The sequence below is a fragment of the Drosophila sulfurigaster genome, chromosome 2R (genome assembly GCF_023558435.1).
Source record: "Drosophila sulfurigaster albostrigata strain 15112-1811.04 chromosome 2R, ASM2355843v2, whole genome shotgun sequence".
Classification (NCBI taxonomy): domain Eukaryota; kingdom Metazoa; phylum Arthropoda; class Insecta; order Diptera; family Drosophilidae; genus Drosophila; species Drosophila sulfurigaster.
This window is the reverse complement of record NC_084882.1, coordinates 3,142,915-3,167,405: the sequence shown is the minus strand read 5'-3', so window position 1 is coordinate 3,167,405 and position 24,491 is coordinate 3,142,915. Positions and strand designations below refer to the sequence as shown.

Below are 24,491 nucleotides of genomic sequence, written 5' to 3'. Positions count from 1 at the left end.
ATGTATAATTTTTTCCAGATTTTAGGAAAAGAACATGAGTTAACGGATAATTCAAACAATTTAAAAAGCTGTTTACAGATACTACCAGCACAATACCTTAGCACACAGCTAGGTACTTCATCCGGACCAGCCGAAAAAACAGGTTTTATAGCCAATAGTTCCGTTAAAATAGCGCTTTCAGTAATTAAAGGACCAAAAATACAATTAGATGAATTTAACTGATAAGGATAAGAAAAGGAATTTTGAGAACTTGGGACAGAATATGTCGTTTGGAAAAAGTCCGCAAATAAATCGGCAACATCATGACCATTAGATACAGTCATATTCTCCAAAGACATAAATGCTGGTGATGATGCGGATCTACGCTTCGAGTTAACGAAGTCGTAAAATCGCTTTGGATCACGCTGAAATCTTATTCTGCACCTACTCAAATAATTATTATAACACTCATTGTTATGAGTGCGAAAAGCAGCTTGAGCAACAGAATAGCGGAGAAAATCAAAAGAAGAGCCAGTTCCCTTGAATTTTTTGTAAAATCTCGACTTACGATTTTTTAAATTCGATAATTTCTTAGTAAACCATAAGGGTTTATCAGACAAATGTGGAGTACTTGATGGAACACAAGCATCAAATAGCGAGTTTAAAGTAGAATAAAAAAATTCAACCGCTTTATCCAAGTTTGTAGACAACGAAAGTTGGGACCAGTCAGTTTGAGATATAAGCAGAGCAAGTTTCTCAAAATCGGTTTTCCGAAAACAACGAGAAAGCTCACCACAACGTACGCTCGACTCTGACGCAATAAATGGGAGCTCCAACATAATTTCTAAAGTGGGATGGTAAGGGTCTTCAGGGGAAGATATAGGAGATATTCTCGATAGAGAACATGAATCTGGGTCTAAAACAAAAATAAGGTCTAGAGACCTGTTTAAGCTATTTGGAATACCGTTAATCTGAGACAATGATACCCCAAAGAGACTATCAATAAAAACATGAGAAACAGAGGGGCAAAGTCCATTTAGATTCTTGGCGGAATGCCATGACACCCCAGCGATATTAAAATCACCAAGGACTATAAAGTGATCACGATCAGAAAGCATATTATAAATGTTATTAATAATAGAAAAATGAGCTAAATATAAAGCATCATCTGAAATACAAATGTTAAAACTACCAAAGGATAATCTAACAGCCACTAGCTCAATGTCAGAAGTGTGATCAATCAACTCTGAATTTAATTGAGCATCTACTGCAATTAAAACCCCACCACCGCGACATACCTTGCGGTCACGTCGGTATACGGAAAATCTACTAGAAAAGATTTCCGTATCAAGGATGTCATTTTTTAACCAAGTTTCAGTAAAGGCAATGACATTGAAAGGGAAAGATACACTATTTAAATATAAGTCAGTAAGTTTACTACAAATACCTCTTACATTCTGATAGCCAAGAAGTAAAGAGGATGTTAGTTTTTTGAACTGACAGACATAGAAGAAGGCTTTGAAATCGAATTCTTGCCACTGCTAGGAAGAGAAACCGGAGACCGATTTTTCTTTTTCGCAACAAATTCTTTAACTAATAGGTGTTCCGGCCAAAACTCTTTACTGCACATCATGCTAAATTGTTCAGCCGGAACAATTATTTTAAAAGACGAAATCTCTCGTTCATACGAGAAATTAAATTTATCTATATGTAAGTATCTATACAGTTTAAAAGAGTTCGCTTATATTTTCCGATATGGCTGCTGTTGTGTGTACTTTGCTACTTTTCTGTCGTTTCGCGTTTGTCTGTTTTTTTGACACACTCCAGTGTATGCAACCTCTTCGTGTTATTGTACTCTAAATGACAAGAAAGTTGCACTCTATTAAAAACAAACGCGCGTAGATCCACTACTCCACTCCGCATATGTTCCTTATATACTGATATTATATATTCAAGTCCATTATTACACATATAATATATATATACTCTCACATACATACACGTATACTCCCGTACACGATACGTATACACTCCGTAAATGCTCCTTATATATTGATATTATATATTCAAATCCGTTATTACACGTACAATATATATATTGTCATATCCATTTCCGTATATGTATATGAACAGCAGCAATCACCCGGATAATAAAGATTCACGCTGCTGTTTGTGTTTTATTTAAACAATTTTTTTTTTCCTCGTCTGTTTTCTTGTGTCGGCCTTGCTCACTATCCTGTGACAGCCGAAGTTCCTCTCCATTTTGCGCTTGCTTTCGGCTGTCCGCTTTATCGTGAGTCTTTGTTGAGAGAAAGACTCTAAAGTGACTGCCGAAGCATAGTATGTCCAAAAGTCAAAAGAGTGACAAGGACTCGAAACTTTCATTAAAACCACCGGCCACAGCTCGTCGCCTGTCGTCCACTTCGCCCGCTCCTTCGGGGTCCAAATCCGCCACCCCTGCCGCTCAACTCCGAGTCAAAGTCGATCGTCCGTCGCCGTCTGCTTCTGCAAAGACTCAGTCGTTGCCTAAATCTTCAAGTGCTCCACGTAGTCAGGCAACTACCCGTACCGTCCAAGCTAAATTTAGCAAAACCCGTGCGATGGCTCTCAGCAACTTCGTCGCCGTCTCTGAAAGACTGGTGCAATTCGAGAGTCGGGTCGCAAGGCCTGCAGCCGAAGATAACAATGTAACTACACACGTACCGTCGTGACCGGCTGCAAGGTCTATGGGACAATGTCGAGGCCGCCTATTCCACATGCGCTGATGCACTGCATCGAGACGGCTACAATGAAGGCATACAGGCCATGGAGGCGAAATACGATCACTGCTATGCAGTGTATGAGCGGTGTCTCGCCCATGCCTATGTCATCAATCCGAGGTTGACTCCGGTTGAGAAGCTTTTCCATTTGAATTCAAAAACCGCAGATGAGGCCAATGAAATCGTAGCCAAATTTCCGCTGACGAACGATGGTTTCGCGTCGGCTTGGGGTGCTCTCTGCGAACGATTCCAAAACAAGCGCTTGTTAATAACAAGCCAGTTAAAAATCCTGTTCAACCTGTGCACGGTTACTCAAGAGTCGGGGGCAGCTATCAAGGAGCTGCAGAGCACGATTCAACGTTGCTTGACCGCTCTTGAGCATTCAGACATTTCCGTAGCCCGTTCGCACATTGCATCCTCGTATTCCTCTGCTCGTCCAAACTCCCCAAGCTCACACTCTCGTTGTGGGAGCAATCTCGAAAATTCCCGCATGGTAGGACATGAGCACGTTCCTTAATGAGCGCTATCGTACGCTCGAAGCGATTGAGGACGTGAAGCAGACTGCCAACTCACAGAACGCGACTGCAGGATCATTCCGTCCGCAGAATTCCAAGCTAGTCAACTCCTTTGAGGCCCGAGGCACTCCGAAAGGCAAATCGTGTGACTTGTGCTCAAAGAAGAATCACCCTGTCCGGGTGTGTCCGCGTTTTTTGCAAATGTCGGTCAATGAGCGGATGACATACATCAAACAGAAAAGTCTCTGTTTAAACTATTTCGCAAGAGGTCACCAACTCTGAGAGTGTACGAGTGCGCACAATTGCTTTACATGCAAAGGGCGGCACAACACTCTTCTTCATCGGGGCGACAGTGCCCACAATGGTGCCTCTTCATCTTCCAATATACAGTCCACTCCGAATCCAACGGTAACAAATGGGCAAAATTTCTTTGTCAATAACGCTCAGAACGTCCTTCTCGGCACGGCGGTCGTCAATGTATGCCACTTGAGCACCACATACACCGCACGTGCGCTAATTGATTCCGGATCCGAAGCGACCTTCGTCTGTTCCGACGCATCAAGTTGCCATTCCAGTCCGTGCGAGGCCAAGTTTCCGGGCTAAATCACGCAGTTGCGGCTCAATCGCAGAAGTTATGTCACTTCAGCATTGGTTCTCCGACGAAGCCGAGGCTCCATATCGAGACTTCGGCATTCGTAATTCCACAGTTGGCTGGCAAACTGCCCTCCTTCAATATGCCGCAAAGTTTTCTAAGGGATCTACCAGCGATCGAACTGGCAGATCCACATTTCTACAAGAGCGCTCAGACTGATGTTCTAATTGGCGCGGATATCCTTCCGTCGGTCATCTTGAGCGGCTCCCGGCCAAACATTTGTGGCTCACTCCTTGGGCAAGAAACCGTGTTTGGCTGGATTCTCACCGGCCCCGTCTCCCAGAATGTGTCGACAACTATTTCTGCGTTTTCGACAAGAGTCGCCCTCCAAGCAGACGAACAGCTCGAACAGCAAATGTGGCAGATATCGGGTGGCTCTTCCATTCCAGAAGCCCGATGGCATTAAACTGGGTCATTCCAGACCCATAGCGCTGGCTCAATTCCTCAAGAACGAGAATCGTTTGTCAAGAAACGATTCTCTAAAGGAGCAGTACAATGCTGTTCTCCAGGAGTACGTGGACTTGGGTCATATGACACCCATATCGCCTCAGGCGATTGTCATGACTCCTAATTTCTATCTGCCTCACCATGCCGTATTCAAACCAGATAGCACCACGACGAAAGTGCAGGTCGTTTTTAATGCTTCTTGTACATCCTCAAATGGCAAGAGTCTGAATGATATCCTTCATTCAGGGCCCATTCTCCAATCGGATCTCACGTTACAGATCCTCAGATGGCGATACTATCGATATGTGTTCAATGCGGACATAACGAAGATGTATCGCCAAATCCTCATGGACTCGAAGCATACACCGTTCCAACGAATTCTGTTTCGTACGTCGGACGGTGAGATCCGTGACTTCGAGTTGAACACAGTGACATTCGGTGTCAACTGTGCGCCTTTCCTGGCTCTACGAGTCCTCCAGCAACTTACTGAAGACATACGCTTGGAGTATCCTCTCGCAAGCCGAGTCATTTCCAACAACATGTTCGTAGACGACGTCCTGGCGGGGACACACACGAAAGAAGAGGCCATCCGGACCATTGCGGAAGTGTGTGCAGCCCCGGACAGCGCTGGCTTCACGCTGAGAAAGTGGACGTCTAACCATAAGAGCGTGCTGAAGGACATTCCAAAGGACCATCTACTTCGAGAAGATTTCCTCGAACTCAAGGACTCCAGTACGGCGAAAACTCTGGGCATCAGGTGGCAAGCTCACAATGACGAGTTCTTCTTCATGCCACCAGAAGTTGCCCATCAGGACTCCTACACGAAGAGGGAAGTGCTTCCGCAAATTGCTAAGCTTTTCGACCCAGCCGGGTGGCTGGCCCCTTTCGTTATCCGAGCCAAGATCTTCATGCAGGAGATCTGGCTGAAAACGCTCGAATGGGATGAACATTTACCCGCGGATCTTTTACTCCAATAGAAGGAGTACCTGCAGAGCTATCCTGCTCTGGGATAGATCCGGATTCCAAGATGGGTCCAATTCCAGACACGAGTGAAGCTCCAGTACCACGGATTCTGTGATGCTTCAGAAAGGGCGTATGGAGCGGCGATCTATGTCCGTGTGGAGACGGCGAACAAGGTTTCCACACATCTCCTCATTGCGAAAACAAAGGTGGCTCCTGTCAAGTCTCTCTCAGTGCCACGTTTGGAGCTTTGTGGCGCAGTCCTGTTGGCTGAGTTATCTGCAGCCCTCCTCCTGAATCTGCCAGCAGAAAGTTTGCAGACTTTTTTTTGGAATGATTCAACAATTGTTCTCGCCTGGTTGAACAAGCCACCCTGCAGATGGACAACCTTTGTGGCCAATCGTGTGGCCAAAATCGTCCAAGCCAGCGACGCCAAGAACTGGTCGCATGTGCGATCCGAATACAATCCGGCAGATCTTGCAAGCCGAGGTGCCCTGCCACAAGAATTGATTCGTAATCCTTTGTGGTGGCATGGTCCACAGTGGCTTCATCTCCCGTCGGATCAATGGCCAACATCTCCAAGTCCCATTCCGGAGACTCTGCTGGAGCAGCGGATTAAGTGCAACATCGATAAGTTACCTCCTACTCCTGATTTCCTGAATAAGTTCTCTGACTTTGGCAAGGCACTGCGCACGTCTGCCTCGATAGAAGTCGGAAATTGGCAGTTCCAAGCTCTACTGTGGTCCAAGCGGATGAGCTGTCACGGATCCAAGGGCGGCTAATCGTCATGGCTCAACGACAAACTTTTCCACAAGAATACCACTGTCTGCAGTCCAAGCAGCAGGTTCCTTCTTCAAGTTCAATCCGAAACTTGAACTCTTTCCTCGATGGCAAGGGGATTCTACGGGCCTGTGGGCGTCTGAGGGCGTCCCACTCGCTGCGTTATGATGAGAGTCATCTAATAATCCTCTCGTACTCCTCATCCTTTGCACGACTATTGGTTCATTTCACCCATCGTATATCCTTACATGGGGGTAACCAAGTCGTCATGCGGCTGATCCGTTCCAGATTCTGGATTCCAAAATTGAAGGTCATTGTCAAATCCACCATCAACTCTTGCAAGGTTTGTGTGATCTATAAGAAGAGATTGCAGATCCTAATGATGGGGGACTTGCCCAAGGAAAGGGCGTCCTACTCAAGACCTTTCACGCACACTGGAGTCGACTTCGCCGGCCCATTCGAAGTGAAAAATTACACTGGCCGAGCCTGCCTCATCTCCAAAGGGTATGTTTACGTCTTCGTGTGCTTCAGCACGAAGGCGATCCACTTGGAGGGAACATCGGTTCTCACGACGGAGAAATTCCTGGCCGCTTTCTCCCGTTTCATCGCACGGCGCGGGTGTCCACACCAAATGTACTCGGACAACGGGAAAACCTTCGTTGGAGCTGACAAGGTGATCTCCACCGACTTCTAGGAAGCGACGAGGGAGTGCATCATTGCACAACATGCCCACAACAGCCTATCCTGGCACTTCATCCCGCCTGGCGCCCCACATATGGGTGGATTATGGGAAGTCGGCGTAAAGAGTTTTAAGGCACTCTTTTTACAAGGCGACCTCCACCGCGAAGTATACGTTCGAAGAGTTGTCCACTCTTCTCGTTAAGATCGAAGCCTGCCTGAATTCAAGGCCGATTTCCCCTATGTCCGAGGACCTTTCGGACTTACTAGCGCTCACTCCTGGCCATTTCCTCAAAGGTGGCCCACCTATTTCGGTGTTGGAGCCACCAATTAACCAACCGGCCACCTCCATCCTCAATCGATGGCAGCGACTGAAGGCTCTTCACCAACAATTTTGTTTCCGTTGGAAGGATGAGTACCTGAAGGAGCTGCACAAACCTTCGTATCGGTGACATGGTCGTCATAAAGGAAGACAACCTTCCCTCAAACGAGTGGCGCCTAGGACGGGTGCTGACGACGTGTCCAGGCACCGATACCAAGGTCCGAGTCGTAGATGTGCTCACGGCGCGGGGTACTATCCGAAGACCCGTTGCCAAATTAATCTTACTCCCAATGGACAGCAAGACTGACCCCCTCCACGTCAGTAGGACTGAAGGACGAATAACCTCCTATTCCGTATTCCTATTCGTCGTCCAGTGTTGTCCTATGCTGTCCTGTTCCGTGTGTCATTGACAACGCAAAGAGGCTACTACAATAATCATTTGTTTCTTTTGTTTCATTTCATGTAGTATGCCATCACATACATCCACCCACCAGGACCGCCCCGCTGGCACCAAATCTTTCCGGTGTCGCGTGTGCCGTGGGATCCACCCACTCCGGAAGTGTCAGCGATTCCTAAGGCTGAAAGCGGAGAAACGGTTGAGAGCAGTACTCATCAATAAGTACTGCTCTAACTGTCTGTCCGGTCCATATGGACAATGACACCGTTTGCAACTCCTTGCAAGGGGGGGGGGAGGATGTTGATGCCAGATGACTGCAGGTGTGACCACTCAGGCCAGCTGACAGTGTGGTCGCGATCGCATGTTATCGATAGCGACAAAAGCTAGTATACTGTCATACGCGCAGCCACACTGATCTAGGTTTCCTCTAGTGATGGTCACCCTGCCCTTTTTAGTGCTTTTCTGCATTTTTCATATGTTCGAATATTCTTCTGGCGCACATGACAAGTTATTTTCAAGTGTCTAATAAAAAAAATTCTGAAAAGTTACAAAACTGCTACAATTAAAAGGTGAAAGTGTTTTTATTTGATTGGCAAGCATCCCCCCCCTATACACCGCTATTGAACAAACGTAGATCGACCAGATCTAGCGCCGAGCCCTTGCAAAGCTCGGCTCTGCGGTGGAGAGTTGTGGGAGAGAGAGAAGTTGAGCGCACTGGATCTTGAGTGCTTTCTTACGCGTGAGCGCATTGCAGGTGAGCGAAAAGCATCGAGTGCTTTTTTGGTCGGCAGAACGGAGAGTGTACCACTCACCTACAATGCGCTCGCATCAATATTCTCCCCCCTTACAATATTGAGATTGCAAAGAATATCAGACTTGGGAGGATACCCGGCAGGACAATATCAGGATAGATGGAGTGGATGATGTCTTGGAGCGCAACGACGCCGTGCAGACTCCTTCAACGCCCATGCGAGTGATGGAGAGGCCCAAGGCCCCTGGCATCGACTCGCTGATGCGGCTTACGGGACAACACGTACTTCGAGAGGCGCCATCCCCGTGTCTAGCCTGACCGTCGCGTCCACGTATACTCACTTCCTTTGCACTGGAAAGTGCCGTCAGTGGTATGGCGGGGCTAGGCACGGGCCTGCTGCGTGGGTGAGTGGGCCTGTGGATGCCGGCCTGGGAAACGTTGACATGGGACGTCCTTGGTGGTTCTTCTCTGGAGGGTGCCGGGTGGTCGCGTCGGCTCCTGGGCTGGCGCGAGGTTGTGCTGGAAGGCACGGAAACCCCGTGCGGAGTACCGGTGCCATCGGTGCAGAGAAAGAATCCGCCTCCGTCTGGAATCGTTCGACGGTTAGTCGAGCTGAAATAGGTTTCGAGGAGGAGCAGGACCAATCGTAAAGGTGCGCTCGACGGACAGTCGAGCCGAAAAGGGTTTCGAGTGGGGTCTCGTCACAGGACCGATCTTCGAGGTTCGGTCGACGGAGAGTCGAACCGAAGGGGTCGAAAACGATTTTGAGTTGGGGCCTAACAAAGGCTTGCGTTTAGAAGATCGTTCGACGGACAGTCGAGCCGAAAGAACTGAAAAAGATTTGGAGCGGGGTCCTGTCACAGGACCACTTTTAGGGATTCATTCGACGGACAGTCGAGTCGAAAAAACTGAAAAAGATTTGGAGGGGGGTCCTGTCACAGGACCGATCGTAGGAGTTCGATCGACGGACAGTCGAGTCGAAAAGGACGAAGTGGATTTAGAAGTGGATCCGGACACTGGGCCGGTCAGGATCCAACCGAAAATGGTCTCTTGATCAATGAGGGTCCCACAAACGTTCGGACGAGAGCCGCCGAGAAGAACGGATGGAAGAACAGCCGCGCCTAAAAGCACGTCTATCTGCGAAACTCTCATAGAACTTGGGGTCGGCCAGCGGGATGCTTGGCAGATTGTCGAGGATGGTTTGTGGGACAGCGCATGAGGGCAGTTTTCCTGCTAATTGAGGAAGGACGAAGGCCGACGCCTCAATCTGCAGATCTGGTCGGAACGGGGAGCTTAGGAATTGGCAATGCTTTCGGGGCTGGGCTTCTACAGCCTGAGTCAGCCCAGAGACGTGGGCTTGAACGGATGTGTATGGCATACTCAAGCGCTTGAACAATCGTTTAGAAATGAAGGTGGCCTCTAATCCAGTATCGATCAGAGCCTGAGCTGTGTGCCGAACGCCGTGATGGCAGATGTGTACAACAGCTGTACTCAGCAGAACACCTTCTGTGTTAAATGTCAGGAAAGATTGCACAGCTTGGGTAGCCTCCAATAACACAAGAAAACCAGAATGCAATCCCAATTCTCTACGTTGATCTTCGAGTGTTCAACTTCCGACAGTCTCGGGTTCTGAATGTACAGAGCCGTGAATAAATCCCGGAAGGTGGGCCAGCGAGTGTAATCGCCTCCGAAAACTTCGGTGTCGCACGGAGGTAATCGACACCCTGTAGGCATGTATTGCACGGCTTGTGGTTGGACGGGTGTACGGGGGGTGAGCGCCTGGGATGCGTTGGCTATTTGCTCACCTAACTGAGTTGCACACTGCTCGTAGACAGCATAGCAGTACTCGTATTTGGCCTGGACAGTAGGGAGCTCTTCTGTGGTCATGTCCTCAGACATGACGCAAGAGCAAGCCTCATACTCCTTTTCGACCTGTTTCCATAAGGAACGCATCTGGTCCCTTCAGACTTGGCACGTGTATAGGGACGGGCTATCAGCCGAAGGATTGTTGACTCTCGCCGCAAAGTGACTGATACGATCAGTCGCGGCGATGAATTTCGTCAACGCTGCGTCTACTATGTTTTTTGCCATCCTTCCCTGCGAGCGAGTGACGATTGGGAGTCGAGGGATTGGGATGGGAGGAACCTTGGTCTTAGGATCGGATCAGACGAAGAACGCAAAAGGACGGGGACGAAGATGTTCGTCGAAAAAAGAAACAACAACAAAAACAATCGTACAAAAAATACCAGAGAGCAAGAAGCTGTAAAAACAAAATATTGGTATTTTGAAACCAAAACGACAATTGTTTCTCAATTGCTGTTGGATTGGAAAACAGAAATTAACAAGTAAGAAAGTTACAGTCGAGTGTGCTCGACTGTGAGATACCCGCTACCCATTTTTAATAAAGGCAAAATATTGCGGTATAATTTTCAAAATATTCCGAAAATTCTAAAAATACTAAAAATATACCAAATTATATGTTTGGTATATCGATATAGTACACCATTTAAAATATACCATAGACGGCACAATGTGCCAGATTGTCGGCCAAAGCAACTCAGACCCCTAGTAAGTAGGCGTTTTTGCCCATACAAAAGTATTTCTTTAATAACTTCCACAATTTTTATCTGATCGCAACCAAATTTTCAGGAATCAAAACTACTATAGTTATTACTGTATATTCGTAACTCTAGCTTTAAACTTAGGCTTGATATTCGATTTATTTGATTTGCGGGGGCGGATGTGGGGGTGGCAAAAATTTGAAACAAACTTGATCTGCATGCAAACATAACAAATGCTGTCGAAAAATTATAGCTCTATCTCTTATAGTCTCTGAGATCCAGTGTTTCATACGGACGGACGGACAGACACACAGACGGACATGGCTATATCGTCTCGGCTGTTGACGCTGATCAAGAATATATATACTTTATAGGTTCGGAGATGCCACCTTCTACATTTCCTGCCGGCACAAAGTTATAATACCCTTATACCCCAATGGTAACGGGTATAAAAATGAATTCCTTTTTTCAAATTTAAAATAATTTGTATAGCTATTAGCAAAGAAGAGACAAATTCAATAAAAATGGGTCAAAGAGCCAACGAGAAAAAAAGAGCCAGTTTTGGCTCAAAAGAGCCAAATATGGCAACCGTGCTTTTATTTCTCAACAGATTTACCATCACAATGTTAAGTTACATTTTAAGCCTAACATAACTAAAGTGGTGAAGGGAGGAAAATTCGCTCAGAGAGCGACACGAAAGCTTTATTGCACTCTCGCTTTTAATATTAACTATTATAATTATTGCATTTGTTTTTAGTCGTTGTAAGTTATGTTACGGACTGGTTGTCTTCCCTGGGGCCGTGTCGGCTGGCTCATCGGTACTCAGGTGGAGTTCAATCCCTGGCCCGCAGTCCGCACAATCGATAAGTCCACCGATATTAACAGCTGTTTATAACATAAGAAACGCTTCGCTAACAGAAAAACAAAACAGCTGCCGCGCAATTGAAAATTGCGCAAAAACAAAAGGAAATCCAAAACAAACTATTGACGACGGTAAGTACAAAGAAAAACAATAATAAACACACTCACTGATCCATTTTATGTTTGAACAGGGCCACAGCTGGACCCCGGCGTACCCACCCTGCCTGAGATGGCTACATCGGCGACATCTCCCTTTGCGTTGGCCACCACATCAGTGGCTGCTCCTCATCCGGCGTAGCGCTGTTGAATTCCCCTCCCCCCTCCACGATGAGAAACTCACTCAACCATGTTCAACGTATTTATAAGTATGTTATTCAAGAATTTGCCTTAAATATTAACATTTAATTGTTTATTTTTATTTGTAGATAACATACAAATATTTGGACTTCAAAACGGAAAAAGGAACAAGATTCATAAATTACGCAGTAGGACGAGCGAAACCAACATGTAGCCGCAACGGCGTAAAGGACAACTTCTCTTATATGTAACACATCCGGGCGGTACGTATGTTTTTATGTAAGTATATATATATATATTTATCTGAGTCGCTTTATTGTCAACCTTAACCTACCTAAGAGCTCTTGCGATTGGTAAAGGGGCGATATGGGTGATGATAGAGACAATGTGTGTATATATATATAAATAAGTAAACATAAACATATAATCCCGCAGCGTTGGCGGTGTCGTCTGCCGCTCGCTGTCCCACGCCGTTGGTGCTACTCCTGTCGTCAAAGCCCGTGTGCCTTCTCCCGGCGACGGTTGCCTGCGGTTATCCAGCGGTTATTGTGGCTGCTGGTGTTGCTCGCCGTTGCTCTGGTTGTTGTTGCTGTTGCTTTGGTTGTAGCTGCCGCTGCTCTCTGCTGGAGTTGACGTTGTTGTTGTTGCCGCCGCCGCTGTTAAATCCTCGTGTCTGGCAATCTTCTTCTTGCTTGCAACGTTATTGTTGTTATTGGACCGTCTCCAACCTCGATCGCAAACCAACTCCTCGAGTCAGCAAAAATCCACATGATCCCCTGGTGAAAAAAGTTGACGTTCCTTCTTCATCTCCTATTTAACAGGAGGAGCAGTTTAAAACTCCCTCCCCTGGAGTTGCCATTTTCTATCTCCGATATATCGCCTCGCGATATATCGATAACCCCCCCACCCAACACTGCTGGCACAAACGGTATCCAAAACGTAACAGTTATAATTTATTAATTTAAAGGAATAACTTACTGAATTCATTTAATTATTTCCTCTTCGTTTGGTTCTAAAATTTTAAATAGTTTGTCATGGTAAAAGTAATTAGATAAGGGATTACCGGTCTGTTGGTAGATTGGTACCTTTGCAGCAACAAAGGTAGGGTGGAATGTGGGGGCATGTGCCATACATATGTATGTTATAACAACTGATTGTAATTCCTACAGTATTCAGCTTGAGTGACATTAAATAGTGCAGCAACAGCCGAGACGACATAGCCATGTCTGTCTATCGTCAGTATAAACACAGCCATGTCTGTCTATCGTCAGTATAAAAATATCTAAGAGTTCGAAATATAAGTTTTATTAACAGCACTTTGTTACAAAAAAAACATTTGGGTAAGATCAGATAAAAATTTAGAAATTATTTAAAAAATCATAATATGGTAATGAACGGCTTCTGCTGTCGTGTCTTATACCCTGTTTAGATTAGGCTGCATCATTGAATAGACGGCTGTGTATAAAAGAGAGATAACTAATATAGCCGTATCATCAAAGATGCGACAATAATTCTGAAAATTGGTCGAATTTTATCTAAAATTTTTGTGTATTTATCGAAAATGTGTGGTATTGATGGAATCAGATAATTATTCCACTTACAAATTTCGACGCTTGAAATTTTGTTGATACTCTTTGGAATTCTTAAAAAAAACCAAATCAACAAAAATACAATAGAGGAATAAGAAAATGTGTAAAGAAAATCATCAAGACGATCAAATTGACCACTTATACAGGAATATGATCGTTACTGTACAAATTGCTTAATATGACGCAAAACGTAGTGTCAATTAATAAATAATAAATAAGATGTCGCATAATTTATTAAATTGCTCATTTTTGGTTGATTTGCATCTAATGCTTTTGATATTCTTCTTCTTTCTGTCTGAGGTTGTTTCTGTTTGCCCAAACCGCTGTTTAATTGATGTGACTTTAATGTAAACACTTGCATCATACAATCGCATGACAAGCATGACCACTTGTATCTAGTGTGCATCCAACTCGACTTTAACTTTCTGGTTTTTTTATTATGTAAAAAAATGAACAATGATATTACAAATGTTTAGCAAGCGCAACTTAACGATGAACAAAATTACTGCAATTTATTATGTATTAATCTTCAAACATAAAGATGAGAACACCAACATCCACCGAGGCTAAGACAAAATAAATACAAAAATCACCAAGGTTGTGGTTATTTATAAATCATAAAAATTACTTGACATCCAAAATAGGTTCTGAATTGCATCATTTTTATTAGCTTTTCAAGATTTTTATTTTTTTTTTTTTTTTATTAAGAAGCATATTTATATAGAAATTTGAATTTGGATTAATGCGTTATATAATCATGAGTTTGTTTTGGTGTCAACACATCATAGAACTGCATCATTGAAGCAAATGCACTTTGCCTAAATAGAGTATGAAATAGAAAATGATCCTGTAATACTTAGACGAATAATTTAATAATAATACGTGGGAGAATACATACATAGCCTTCGCAAACATTCGCCTCTGCTCACGCACCAGCAACATAAATGTTGTTAAAATTTTAATGTGTCAGCGTTATATAACCGAACTTGTTCTCGTATATAAACTTTGATTTTGCAACGAACAACGAAATATGCGTCTGTAGAAATAAAATGCAAACAATTTGTATTGATTAAAACGAACACTTACTCATTATGGCAACTTGTGCTCGTAAATGATACTTGATATTCTTCTTCCTTCTGAGTTTTTTTTTTAGATACACATCCTAAACCGCTGTTTGATTTATGCGACTTTGGTATGAACTTATGATTCATATATAAAATATGTTGAAGTCTAGAGTTTCTACAAATAACTTCATAAAGCGCTGTAAAAATTTGTTTTTTGTGTGCATATATTACGGCAATGCGCGCATTTCCCAACAAATTGAAAATAGACTAAAATCGAAATATGTTAATGTATTTTTGAATTCTCTGAAACTAATAATTTCGTATTTATAACACATCGCTCAATAAGTTCCCGGCCCGACATATAAGGGGTAGTAGTAAGCAAACATCGATATTTTTTATGGATAGTGTCAATTATTATAAGCTCTGTGTAAAAATGTTACAACTCTGCGACCACGTGCTTTTAAGTTACAATTTTTAAAGGAAAACAACTTTTGAGTTTTTCTTCAATATGGAAAAAAGGGAATTTCGTGTTCTCATTAAACACTGTATTTTTATGGGAAAGAGTACGGTAGAAGTCAAAATTCATAAGCATTACCCGGGTCTTCTCCAGTAAAGTCAACCATTAAGGATTGGTATAATGAATTTAAACGTGGTCGTGTGGTCACCGAAGACTAGGGTTGCATGATATTTAAAAAATATCGTATCAGTGATATATCGTTTTTCAAAAATATATCAAATTGATAAAAATATTTATCACCCAAAAATATCGATATATCAAGTATTTTTGATATTTAATTTTTATATATTTATTTTTTTTTCATTAACCAAAATTTAACTCCAAAATTATATATGTATAATAAATACATAATTATATTTTTTTGTGTATATCAACATATGCATCTGCATAAAAACATATATAATCCTGATTTTATTTCGCCTATTAAATCTCTTACACGGAATACACGAATTCCCCAGAAAAACATCAGACACACGCATGTGTGTATTTCCCCGAAATTGTGAACCCTTGGCACAATTTCGGCGAAATACACACATGCCGATGCTTGTTTTTAAGGTGAGACAGTATAAGTTCGACGAGTTGCCGCTCGTTTTGACAATTTTACTGCAAATGGTGCAGGTTGCAGAATGATTTTTAACTTCCGAAAAAAAACTTTTTGCCGCGCTCATCTTTACAGGAAGTTAGGTCAAATCAAAGTGACCAATTAGAAAATATCAAAAATATATAAAAAAAAAAAAATCGCGATATTCGATATATCAGGGGAAAAAATATCATGATATAAATATTTATTTTTATAAAAAAAATATCGATATATTGATATTTTGATATATTATCAACAACCCTACCGAAGACGCTGAGCGTAGCGGACGCCCAAAAACAGCAGTTACACCAGAAAATATCGCAAAAATATGAAAAATGGTATTGGCCGATCGCAAATTAAAATTAAAGAAATAGCTGATGCCTCAAAGATATCAGAAGGCTGTGTGTTTACGATTTTGCATGAACATTTGGATACGAAAAAACTCTACTCAAAGTGGGTGCCGCGATTGCTAGCACCGGACCAATAGCAAAAACGCATCGATGCATTCGAGGCGTGTTTAAGCATGTTGAAGCGCAATAGGACCGATAGGCGTTACGTAACCATGGACGAAACATGGATACACCACTATACTCCAGAATCCAGTCGTCAATCTTCTGATGGGGTGGTAGCCGGTGAAAGCCGTCCGATGCGTCCCAAAACACAAAAATCGGCGGGTAAGGTTATGGCGTCCGTATTTTGGGATGCATACGGGATTTTGATTATAGACTACCTAGAGAAAGGTAAAACAATCAACAACGAATATTATATAAAGCTGCCAGATCGACTGGGCCAAGCGATTTAAAACGTCCACATATGGCACAGAAGAAACCGCTGTTTTATCAGGATAATGCACCGTGTGACAAGTCTATGGCAACAATGCTGAAATTAAGCGAATTGAGGTTCGAACTAGTGCCATACCCACCCTACTCTCCAGATTTGGCCCCCCAGCGACTACTGGCTTTTTGCAAATCTCAAAAAGCACCTCCAAGGCGAGAGATATCGATCAAATGAGGAGGTGATTGCCGATACTGAGGGCTATTTCTTCTACAAAAATGGCATCGAAAGGTTGGAGAAGCGCTGGACTGACTGTATAGCCCTAGATGGAAACTATATTGATGAATAAAAGTAAATTTTTAGAAAAAAATGTGTTTTTCCCTCTTAGGCCGGGAACTTATTGAGTGGTGTGTTATGTATGTCCGTCAATATAAAAGAGGGTATTGTCCCCGACAATTCGTTTCCGTATCCGTTTTACCAAGATTCAGCACGAGAATTCATTGTAATGCATGATAAATCTATGTCTAAGTTCTTACCGCAGTGACTTTTTCTAATTTTGAACAGACTTGCGCCATTTTCAGTCAGTTGTTTAAATAGTATACGATGTGATCGTCACAATGGTCCTTAAACTACTCATATCATTCTTTTAACTATCGATTACAAAATACCAAAAAAACAACTAATAATCGAAATTTTAACAAATTTACATAGCTTTGCAACAGGTATCGATATCCAGATACTGGAATGCATGGTGATCTCAAATCAGCTGTTGTAAAAACGAAAAACCCTCAACCTACGACTACTAAAAACGGTCAAACTAAATTTTGTTGAACTTGCGATATTTAGGCACTATGAAACATTATGTATATAGTGTATGTGGGTACAGCGCTTAATTATGCATACATACAGTGACTAACAATGCAAATAATGAATTCCCGCTCGCCAAAAAAATTTTCTTCTAAGAATAAATTCAGCGCTGCGAAGTAAACTTGTCGGCTAGACTCGAAAATAAAGAATTTTTTCTGTAAGAAATTTTCAAGAATCCCAATCCAATATTTCAGCATACGGCAAATCCTATGCAAGTGTTGTTGCTTAGCTTGCCGAGGGAGGCAGTTAGCCTTCTATCTGGTGCGGCTAAAGGTGAATCCTATATCAATGAGCCAGGGCAACAACAAAGAAGAAGTGAGAGCAAAGGGTTTGTATATGCCTGATTTGGATGTTAAAACTTGCATCCCAAAAGAATTCCACAAAAACACGATTGTATCTGTTCATATGAGCTAGTTCAGTGAACTACCATATTCATGATATCGGTTTAGCAAAGAAAATAAAGAAATTTTCACGTCATCCACGCTGTCTGACATAAGGATGTAAGTATTTCGCTAAAGTTTTAAATAAATTTATTGATTGTATATAACTTAGTATTGTGAAATCTGTACATGATTTCAATAATAAAAACAGTGCAGTGGAAGTCCAAATTCATTTATATGAGTAAAAGTACATTTAACGAGTTTAGTTTTATTTTTTCTTTAATTTGTGTGGGCGTCAAGTGCACATTAACTTAAATTTTTTGGCATTAATTTATCATAGTTTTATTGAATTGAAGTGAGTGTTTTAATATGCATACATACGTATGTATGTACATTGCATATATGTACATTGTACATATGCATGGCATACATATGCAAACACACACATTTGTATATATATAGATTTGTATAGATTTGTAAATTTTTGGGTATGTACATATATATTTAAAAGAAATGTGTGTAAATACAGTAAATCGTGCAAGTATATTTCAATAATCGTAGATATTCTAGTTTTTAAACAAAAACACTTTGATTAATCTTGCTTTATATTACATAAAATAGACCAACATAGGAAGTAACGTGTCCTTCGCCGTCGCCGCCCACCGTCGATTTGCTGGTCAGTTCTGCAAATTCCGTTTGCTATCTAGCGTAATCTACTGCAGTTACAACAATAAACGCACGGGAGAACGGCTTTCATTAGCAACAACAATACTTAGGTCCTCCCACAGGGGGCCACATTTCATTCGTAGTCACCCTGTTCGACTCGGGTATGTTCAGCTTGACAATACATGAAATTTGAATATATATATATTTTTAATTTCTAGATAATTTAAGATAAATTTTCATCTTCTGCAGTCAATTCTATAACACCAATCTTGCTGCGTGGACTCATCCAACAACAGAATCATCATCTCCTGAAGAATCGGAAGTATATTCACAAAAACATAAAGTAGACAATAATTCACTAGCAGCAGAAATGACATTGCCAAGCGCTGCTCGCGTTTATACAGACGTGAACGCTCACAAGCCAGATGAATATTGGGACTATGAAAACTATGTGGTCGATTGGGGCAATCAGGACGATTACCAATTGGTACGCAAATTGGGACGCGGCAAGTACTCTGAGGTATTTGAGGCTATCAACATAACGACAACCGAGAAGTGTGTGGTCAAAATACTGAAACCCGTAAAAAAAAAGAAGATCAAGCGCGAAATCAAGATCTTGGAGAATTTGAGGGGTGGCACCAATATTATAACGCTTTTAGCTGTCGTCAAGGATCCCGTGTCCCGCACCCCTGCCTTGATCTTTGAACACGTGAACAATACAGACTTTAAGCAACTCTATCAAACACTAACAGACTACGAGATACGCTATTATTTGTTTGAGCTATTAAAGGCCCTTGATTACTGCCACAGCATGGGCATTATGCATCGCGATGTCAAGCCACATAATGTGATGATCGACCATGAGAATCGAAAATTGCGTCTCATTGATTGGGGTCTCGCTGAATTCTATCATCCCGGTCAAGAGTATAATGTGCGTGTGGCATCGCGATACTTTAAGGGTCCCGAACTTCTGGTCGACTATCAGATGTACGATTATTCACTGGATATGTGGTCATTGGGTTGCATGCTGGCGTCGATGATTTTTCGCAAAGAGCCATTCTTCCATGGTCATGACAATTACGATCAACTAGTGCGAATTGCCAAGGTGCTGGGCACCGAAGAACTGTATGCCTATCTTGATAAGTACAATATTGATCTTGATCCGCGATTTCATGATATCCTACAACGTCATTCACGCAAACGCTGGGAGCGCTTCGTTCATTCTGATAACCAACACTTGGTATCGCCGGAAGCATTAGATTTTCTGGATAAACTTTTACGTTATGATCATGTTGACCGTCTCACTGCTCGCGAAGCTATGGCGCATCCATACTTTTTGCCAATTGTCAATGGACAGGTTAATCCAAACAACCAGCAATAAATAAAAACAAGGATGATTCCCCTATTGTAAAGTAAACAGAAAAAACAAGCCGCATGATTAAGTTAAATGAAGAATTTCTGTGCTAAAGTTTATAATAAGAAGATAACATGCAACATAATTACTGAGACCATAATTTAATCAACTTATACTGATTGATTTCCCATAAACCTACCACAACACATATGATACAATGAACGAAGGTCTTTTCTGTTACAAAGTAAAACAAGTTTCAAACTGCAAAAGTAATTATATTTTAAAATTATGATTACAAATTCATACACACAACATGCTTAAAACAGAATTTCAAGCTACATTATAATTAAAGTATATTTATATCAATAATTATAAATATATAATCCAATAAATCTCCAATTTCTAACAAATCCTTAGAACCTATTAATAATAAATTTTCAGATATTAATCATATAGTAACGTACATTCAGCCCATCAAAATAGATAAAAGAGGATAGAAATAAAGGGATGCATTCAAATTTTTTACGTTTTTCAAATTTCTAAAAACTTTATATACGGAATCTTTTAGAATTAATGGAAAAATTAAAAAAAAAAATAACTAAATAACGTCCCCATCCCAAAGCATGACACCCGCTAAGCGGGTTTGTATTTGTGCGTTTATGTATGTACATATGTACAGCGAATAAAGTCAACTGTAATTGCTCGTGTCGTAGATGTTTTGCAAATTACTAGCGCAAGTCCAAGGACTATCTTGGGTCTGTTGATAGTTTGTTAGCAAGACACGTTTGCCAATACTCAAGATGTTTCGTTTGCATTCCCATTATATCTAAAATAAACAGATAAGAAGTGCACTGACGAATGCAAAATAACCGCTACTCTTTTTTAATAAATGAAGAACAGTGTATCATCATTCTGAAAATATATGAAAATCTACTAACGGCAATATTTTGTATACCGATTTATTACTACTACTATTTTCAAAATATACCATAAATTAAAAAATTGCCAGGTTATCAACCAAAGTTATATAAAACTATTTCGTAAATAACTTCTAACATTTTTGTTTAATGGCACTAACTTTATTCTAGAATTAAAAAGACGCTCACTTTTCGCTCTTTATCGATTTGTGATTGAACATAGATAATCTTTTCAAAATCTTTCTGAAAAATGGACGTTTTGACAAAACAATACCAATTTGATGATGGCAAACTGTACATGCAACCATAACGTCGTCTGTTCATCTAAGTTCACAGCAAAATTATTAATTTTATAAAATGACCATTTCCGAATTGGCGGTACGCTACGACAAATGCTAAAAAAATTAAATCGACTGTTGCCTGAATATAGTTCCATTCATCTATATATTATATGTAGTATTGCAGCATCACTATTAAATTAATTTTGCGGAAATCGATAGATTTGAAATGAAGTTGAAGTTGAAGTTCTTTAATTGAATGATTAATTATTTTTTTAGCATTTGGCGATAGGTTTCAAAAATTTCGTGTGAAGACTGGTTGCCTCTGCATCTGAGTCAAATAAAATAGTTTTATCAAATATATAAAATACTATATTTTTTTTGTATATATTTTCCTTGTTTTTATTGAATTTTGATGATGAACCTTTGGATGAGATTAACAATGAATGATTAAATCTTACAATTAACAGTTTTTATCATTGTGCGACCGTAATGACCATTGCTGGGTTAGAATGGCTTGTGTTTTTCGAACTATATGCGCAAAAGCTACGGTGTATCTTTTTGTGCTTGGCTATTAAACAGATTGATCATTTCGACTAAAATGGTTCTTTGAATGGGCTCTGGATGAGATGTTTTTTTGCTGTTGTTAGTTTAGAATTGAAGAGCCTAATTGAGATTGAGGCGGTTCGCTCTTTGTTTTAGTGGCGTTCTTTTGATTTCAATGAGCCATCTGAATTTTCACTCAAAGTTTTCAGCCTCGCTGCCTTGTGGAACTCATGTACTAATCGTTTGGTCGTCGGAAATAGCACAGAAAATTCTACAATCTGCATCTGCCTATGAAAATTCTATAATACCTTAAAAATTCGAATAGTGTTTTTATACCCGCTACCCATATGGTAGAAGGGTATTATAACTTTATGCCGGCAGGAAATGTATGTAACAAACAGGTAGAAGGAGGCAACTCCGACCCTATAAAGTATATATATTCAAGTCGAAGCAATATATTAGGACCCTAATTTTGGCACGGAAATTGTAAAAACCAAAATTGGTGGCTCACGCCTATTAAATAAATGCAATTAAAAAAAAAACATGAAAAGAAAACATTCATTGCTTATTTGTAGTGCGACAATATCCCAAGCACATATTATTGCAACTTGGTTTCAATATTTTTTTGATTTTAGATTTTATATATAGTCGTGCGACTCCACAATATTTATTTATGCTGATTCTCTTCACGAGAAAATTCTTCAGACGCCTTCATTTTAATTTTTTTTTTAATTATCCATTTTAATGGATATGAGTGCGGAATAATAGGTTGTCCATTATACATGCGAAAGCATGTGGAACTGCTGACTTAACATCCACATACATTCCAGTATCGGAGAATCGCCTCTACATTTTTATTTAAACTTTGTTCCGGCAGGAAATGTATTTAACAGGCAGAACAAGGCATCTTCGACCACATATAGTATATATTTTCTTGATCAGCGTCAACAGCCGAGATAATCCGTCCGCCCATCATTTGGGTTCATACAATAATATCTTCAGTCATTTCTGAAATAAAATGAAATGTGTGCAAATTTCGATTAAGTTTGAATATCGGACGCAATAATATGTCTGACCGTATGAATGCCTATGCTTAGATACACCACACCACCAGATATACCACTCTGGATATAATTTACGCGGCGGGAATTAGTTTCGATCCCGCATTAATATTTGTTATGTAAAATGCATTTTTTTTTCCTTTTTGAGTATTCTGCCTCTCAAGGATCTCATGAAAAATACTATAATATATAATATATTTTGATTTGTGAAGAATGTTAATAAATATCATAGTCGCTCGCAGGATTTAAAAAATATGGAGAAAATAAACTGGTAAGTCAACGATTGACGTTAGGTAGCGGGCTGTTGAATATTTAAGTTGTATTTTTTTTTTAATTATTTTTAGTATATTATAATACCACAAATAAATATTTTCAAACCACTATAATAAATTCGGCATACCACATTATGTTGAGTTATTACCTTTTCTTAACGTTTGGTATTTGAGCTCTATTTTGTAATATATTTTGTGATACAAATTTTCTTTTGTTTTTCATTGATTTGCAGTAAATAATGATAGAAATATATGATGTACATTTTTGTCAAATTAAAATGAATAATAAATTCTGATAACCGGTGCTATCCATTTTGTTTTGATCAATCTTAATGTGTGAGTGTGCTCGACTGTGAGAGACCCGCTACTCATTTTAAATAAAAGCAAAATATTGCGGTAAGAATCTCAAAATAAAAACAAAAACAAGAAAGTTACAGTCGAGTGTGCTCGACTGTGAGATACCCGCTACCCATTTTTAAAAAAGGAAAAATATTGAGGTATTATTTTCAAAATATATCGAATATGCTAAAAATAATAAAAATATACCAAATGGTATGTTTGGTATATCGATATAGTACACCATTCAAAATGCCGGCCAAAGCAACTAAGAGCCCTAGTAAGTAGGCGTTTTTGCCCATACAAAAGTATTTCTTTAATAACTTCCACAATACTATAGTAATTATTGTATATACGAAAATTCGCAACTCTATCTTTAAAATTACGCTTATTAGATTTTTTTTGATTTGCGGGGGCGGAAGTGGGCGTGGCAAAAATTTGAAACAAAATTGATCTGCGTGCAAACATAACAAATCCTGTCGAAAAAATTATAGCTCTATCTCTTATAGTCTCTGAGATCCAGTGTTTCATACGGACAGACACACAGACGGACATGGCTTGCTCGTCTCGGTTGTTGACGCTGATCAAGAATATATATACTTTATAGGGTGGGAGATGCCTCCTTCTACCTGTTACATACATTTCTTGTCGGCACAAAGTTATAAATAAATAAAATAAAGCGCAGTTTCTAGATGATGAAAATAAATGACCGGCGAAAAAGCTATATATTTCGTAAGTTCCATAAATTTTAGAGTGAGCTTTTTTTTTTAGCAACTATTGTCTGCTTACCCTTGGCATTGAAATAAATAAAGAAATAAAAATTCATTACCACACCACTCAAACATTCGCCTATTAAAGCTCTGATTTCCAAGCAATATGACAAAAAACACCTGCCATAAATTTATGGGGTGGGATTTTGTTCAGATACTGGAATATATGTGGATGTCAAATCAGCTGTTCATAAATATAAATAAAAAAATTGCATCCTAGCTGCAATAAAATTTGATAGTGTTATTTTCGCCATAGAAATCGGCAAAGTTTGCAAATGATAATGATAATTAATATCAATTTTTAACTCCCATTAAAATAATAGGTTAAAAGTTAATATATATATATATATAAATATATATATATATTTGAGATAGCTTTCCATCTCTAATCGTTAATCAGCAGATATTTTTGTGTTTACATGTCTTTTGATTATTATTTTGCTCCATAATCTTTCTCTTTAACATATATATTTTTATGTATGTATGTATGAACTTTCACTATTAGTTTGTTCCACTGAAATCTGCCAATATTCATTATTTTAGTTTATTTACGTATTCGTT

The 24,491-nt window shown here is 40.4% G+C and overlaps 2 protein-coding genes across 2 annotated transcripts; both read left to right on the top strand.

Annotated features, from left to right (window-relative positions):
* The first annotated feature begins 10,137 nt into the window (after positions 1-10,137).
* On the top strand, positions 10,138-12,000 carry LOC133839438 (uncharacterized). Its single transcript, XM_062271002.1, has 3 exons — positions 10,138-10,265; positions 11,559-11,794; positions 11,854-12,000. Exons 1-3 carry the CDS (start codon positions 10,138-10,140, stop codon positions 11,958-11,960), a joined length of 471 nt encoding a protein of 156 aa, XP_062126986.1. The 3' UTR covers positions 11,961-12,000.
* A 5,744-nt stretch (positions 12,001-17,744) lies between these two features.
* Positions 17,745-20,160, top strand: LOC133839265 (casein kinase II subunit alpha). Its single transcript, XM_062270686.1, has 3 exons — positions 17,745-17,850; positions 18,352-18,557; positions 18,646-20,160. Exon 3 carries the CDS (start codon positions 18,767-18,769, stop codon positions 19,775-19,777), a length of 1,011 nt encoding a protein of 336 aa, XP_062126670.1. The 5' UTR covers positions 17,745-17,850; positions 18,352-18,557; positions 18,646-18,766; the 3' UTR covers positions 19,778-20,160.
* Positions 20,161-24,491: the final 4,331 nt, after the last annotated feature.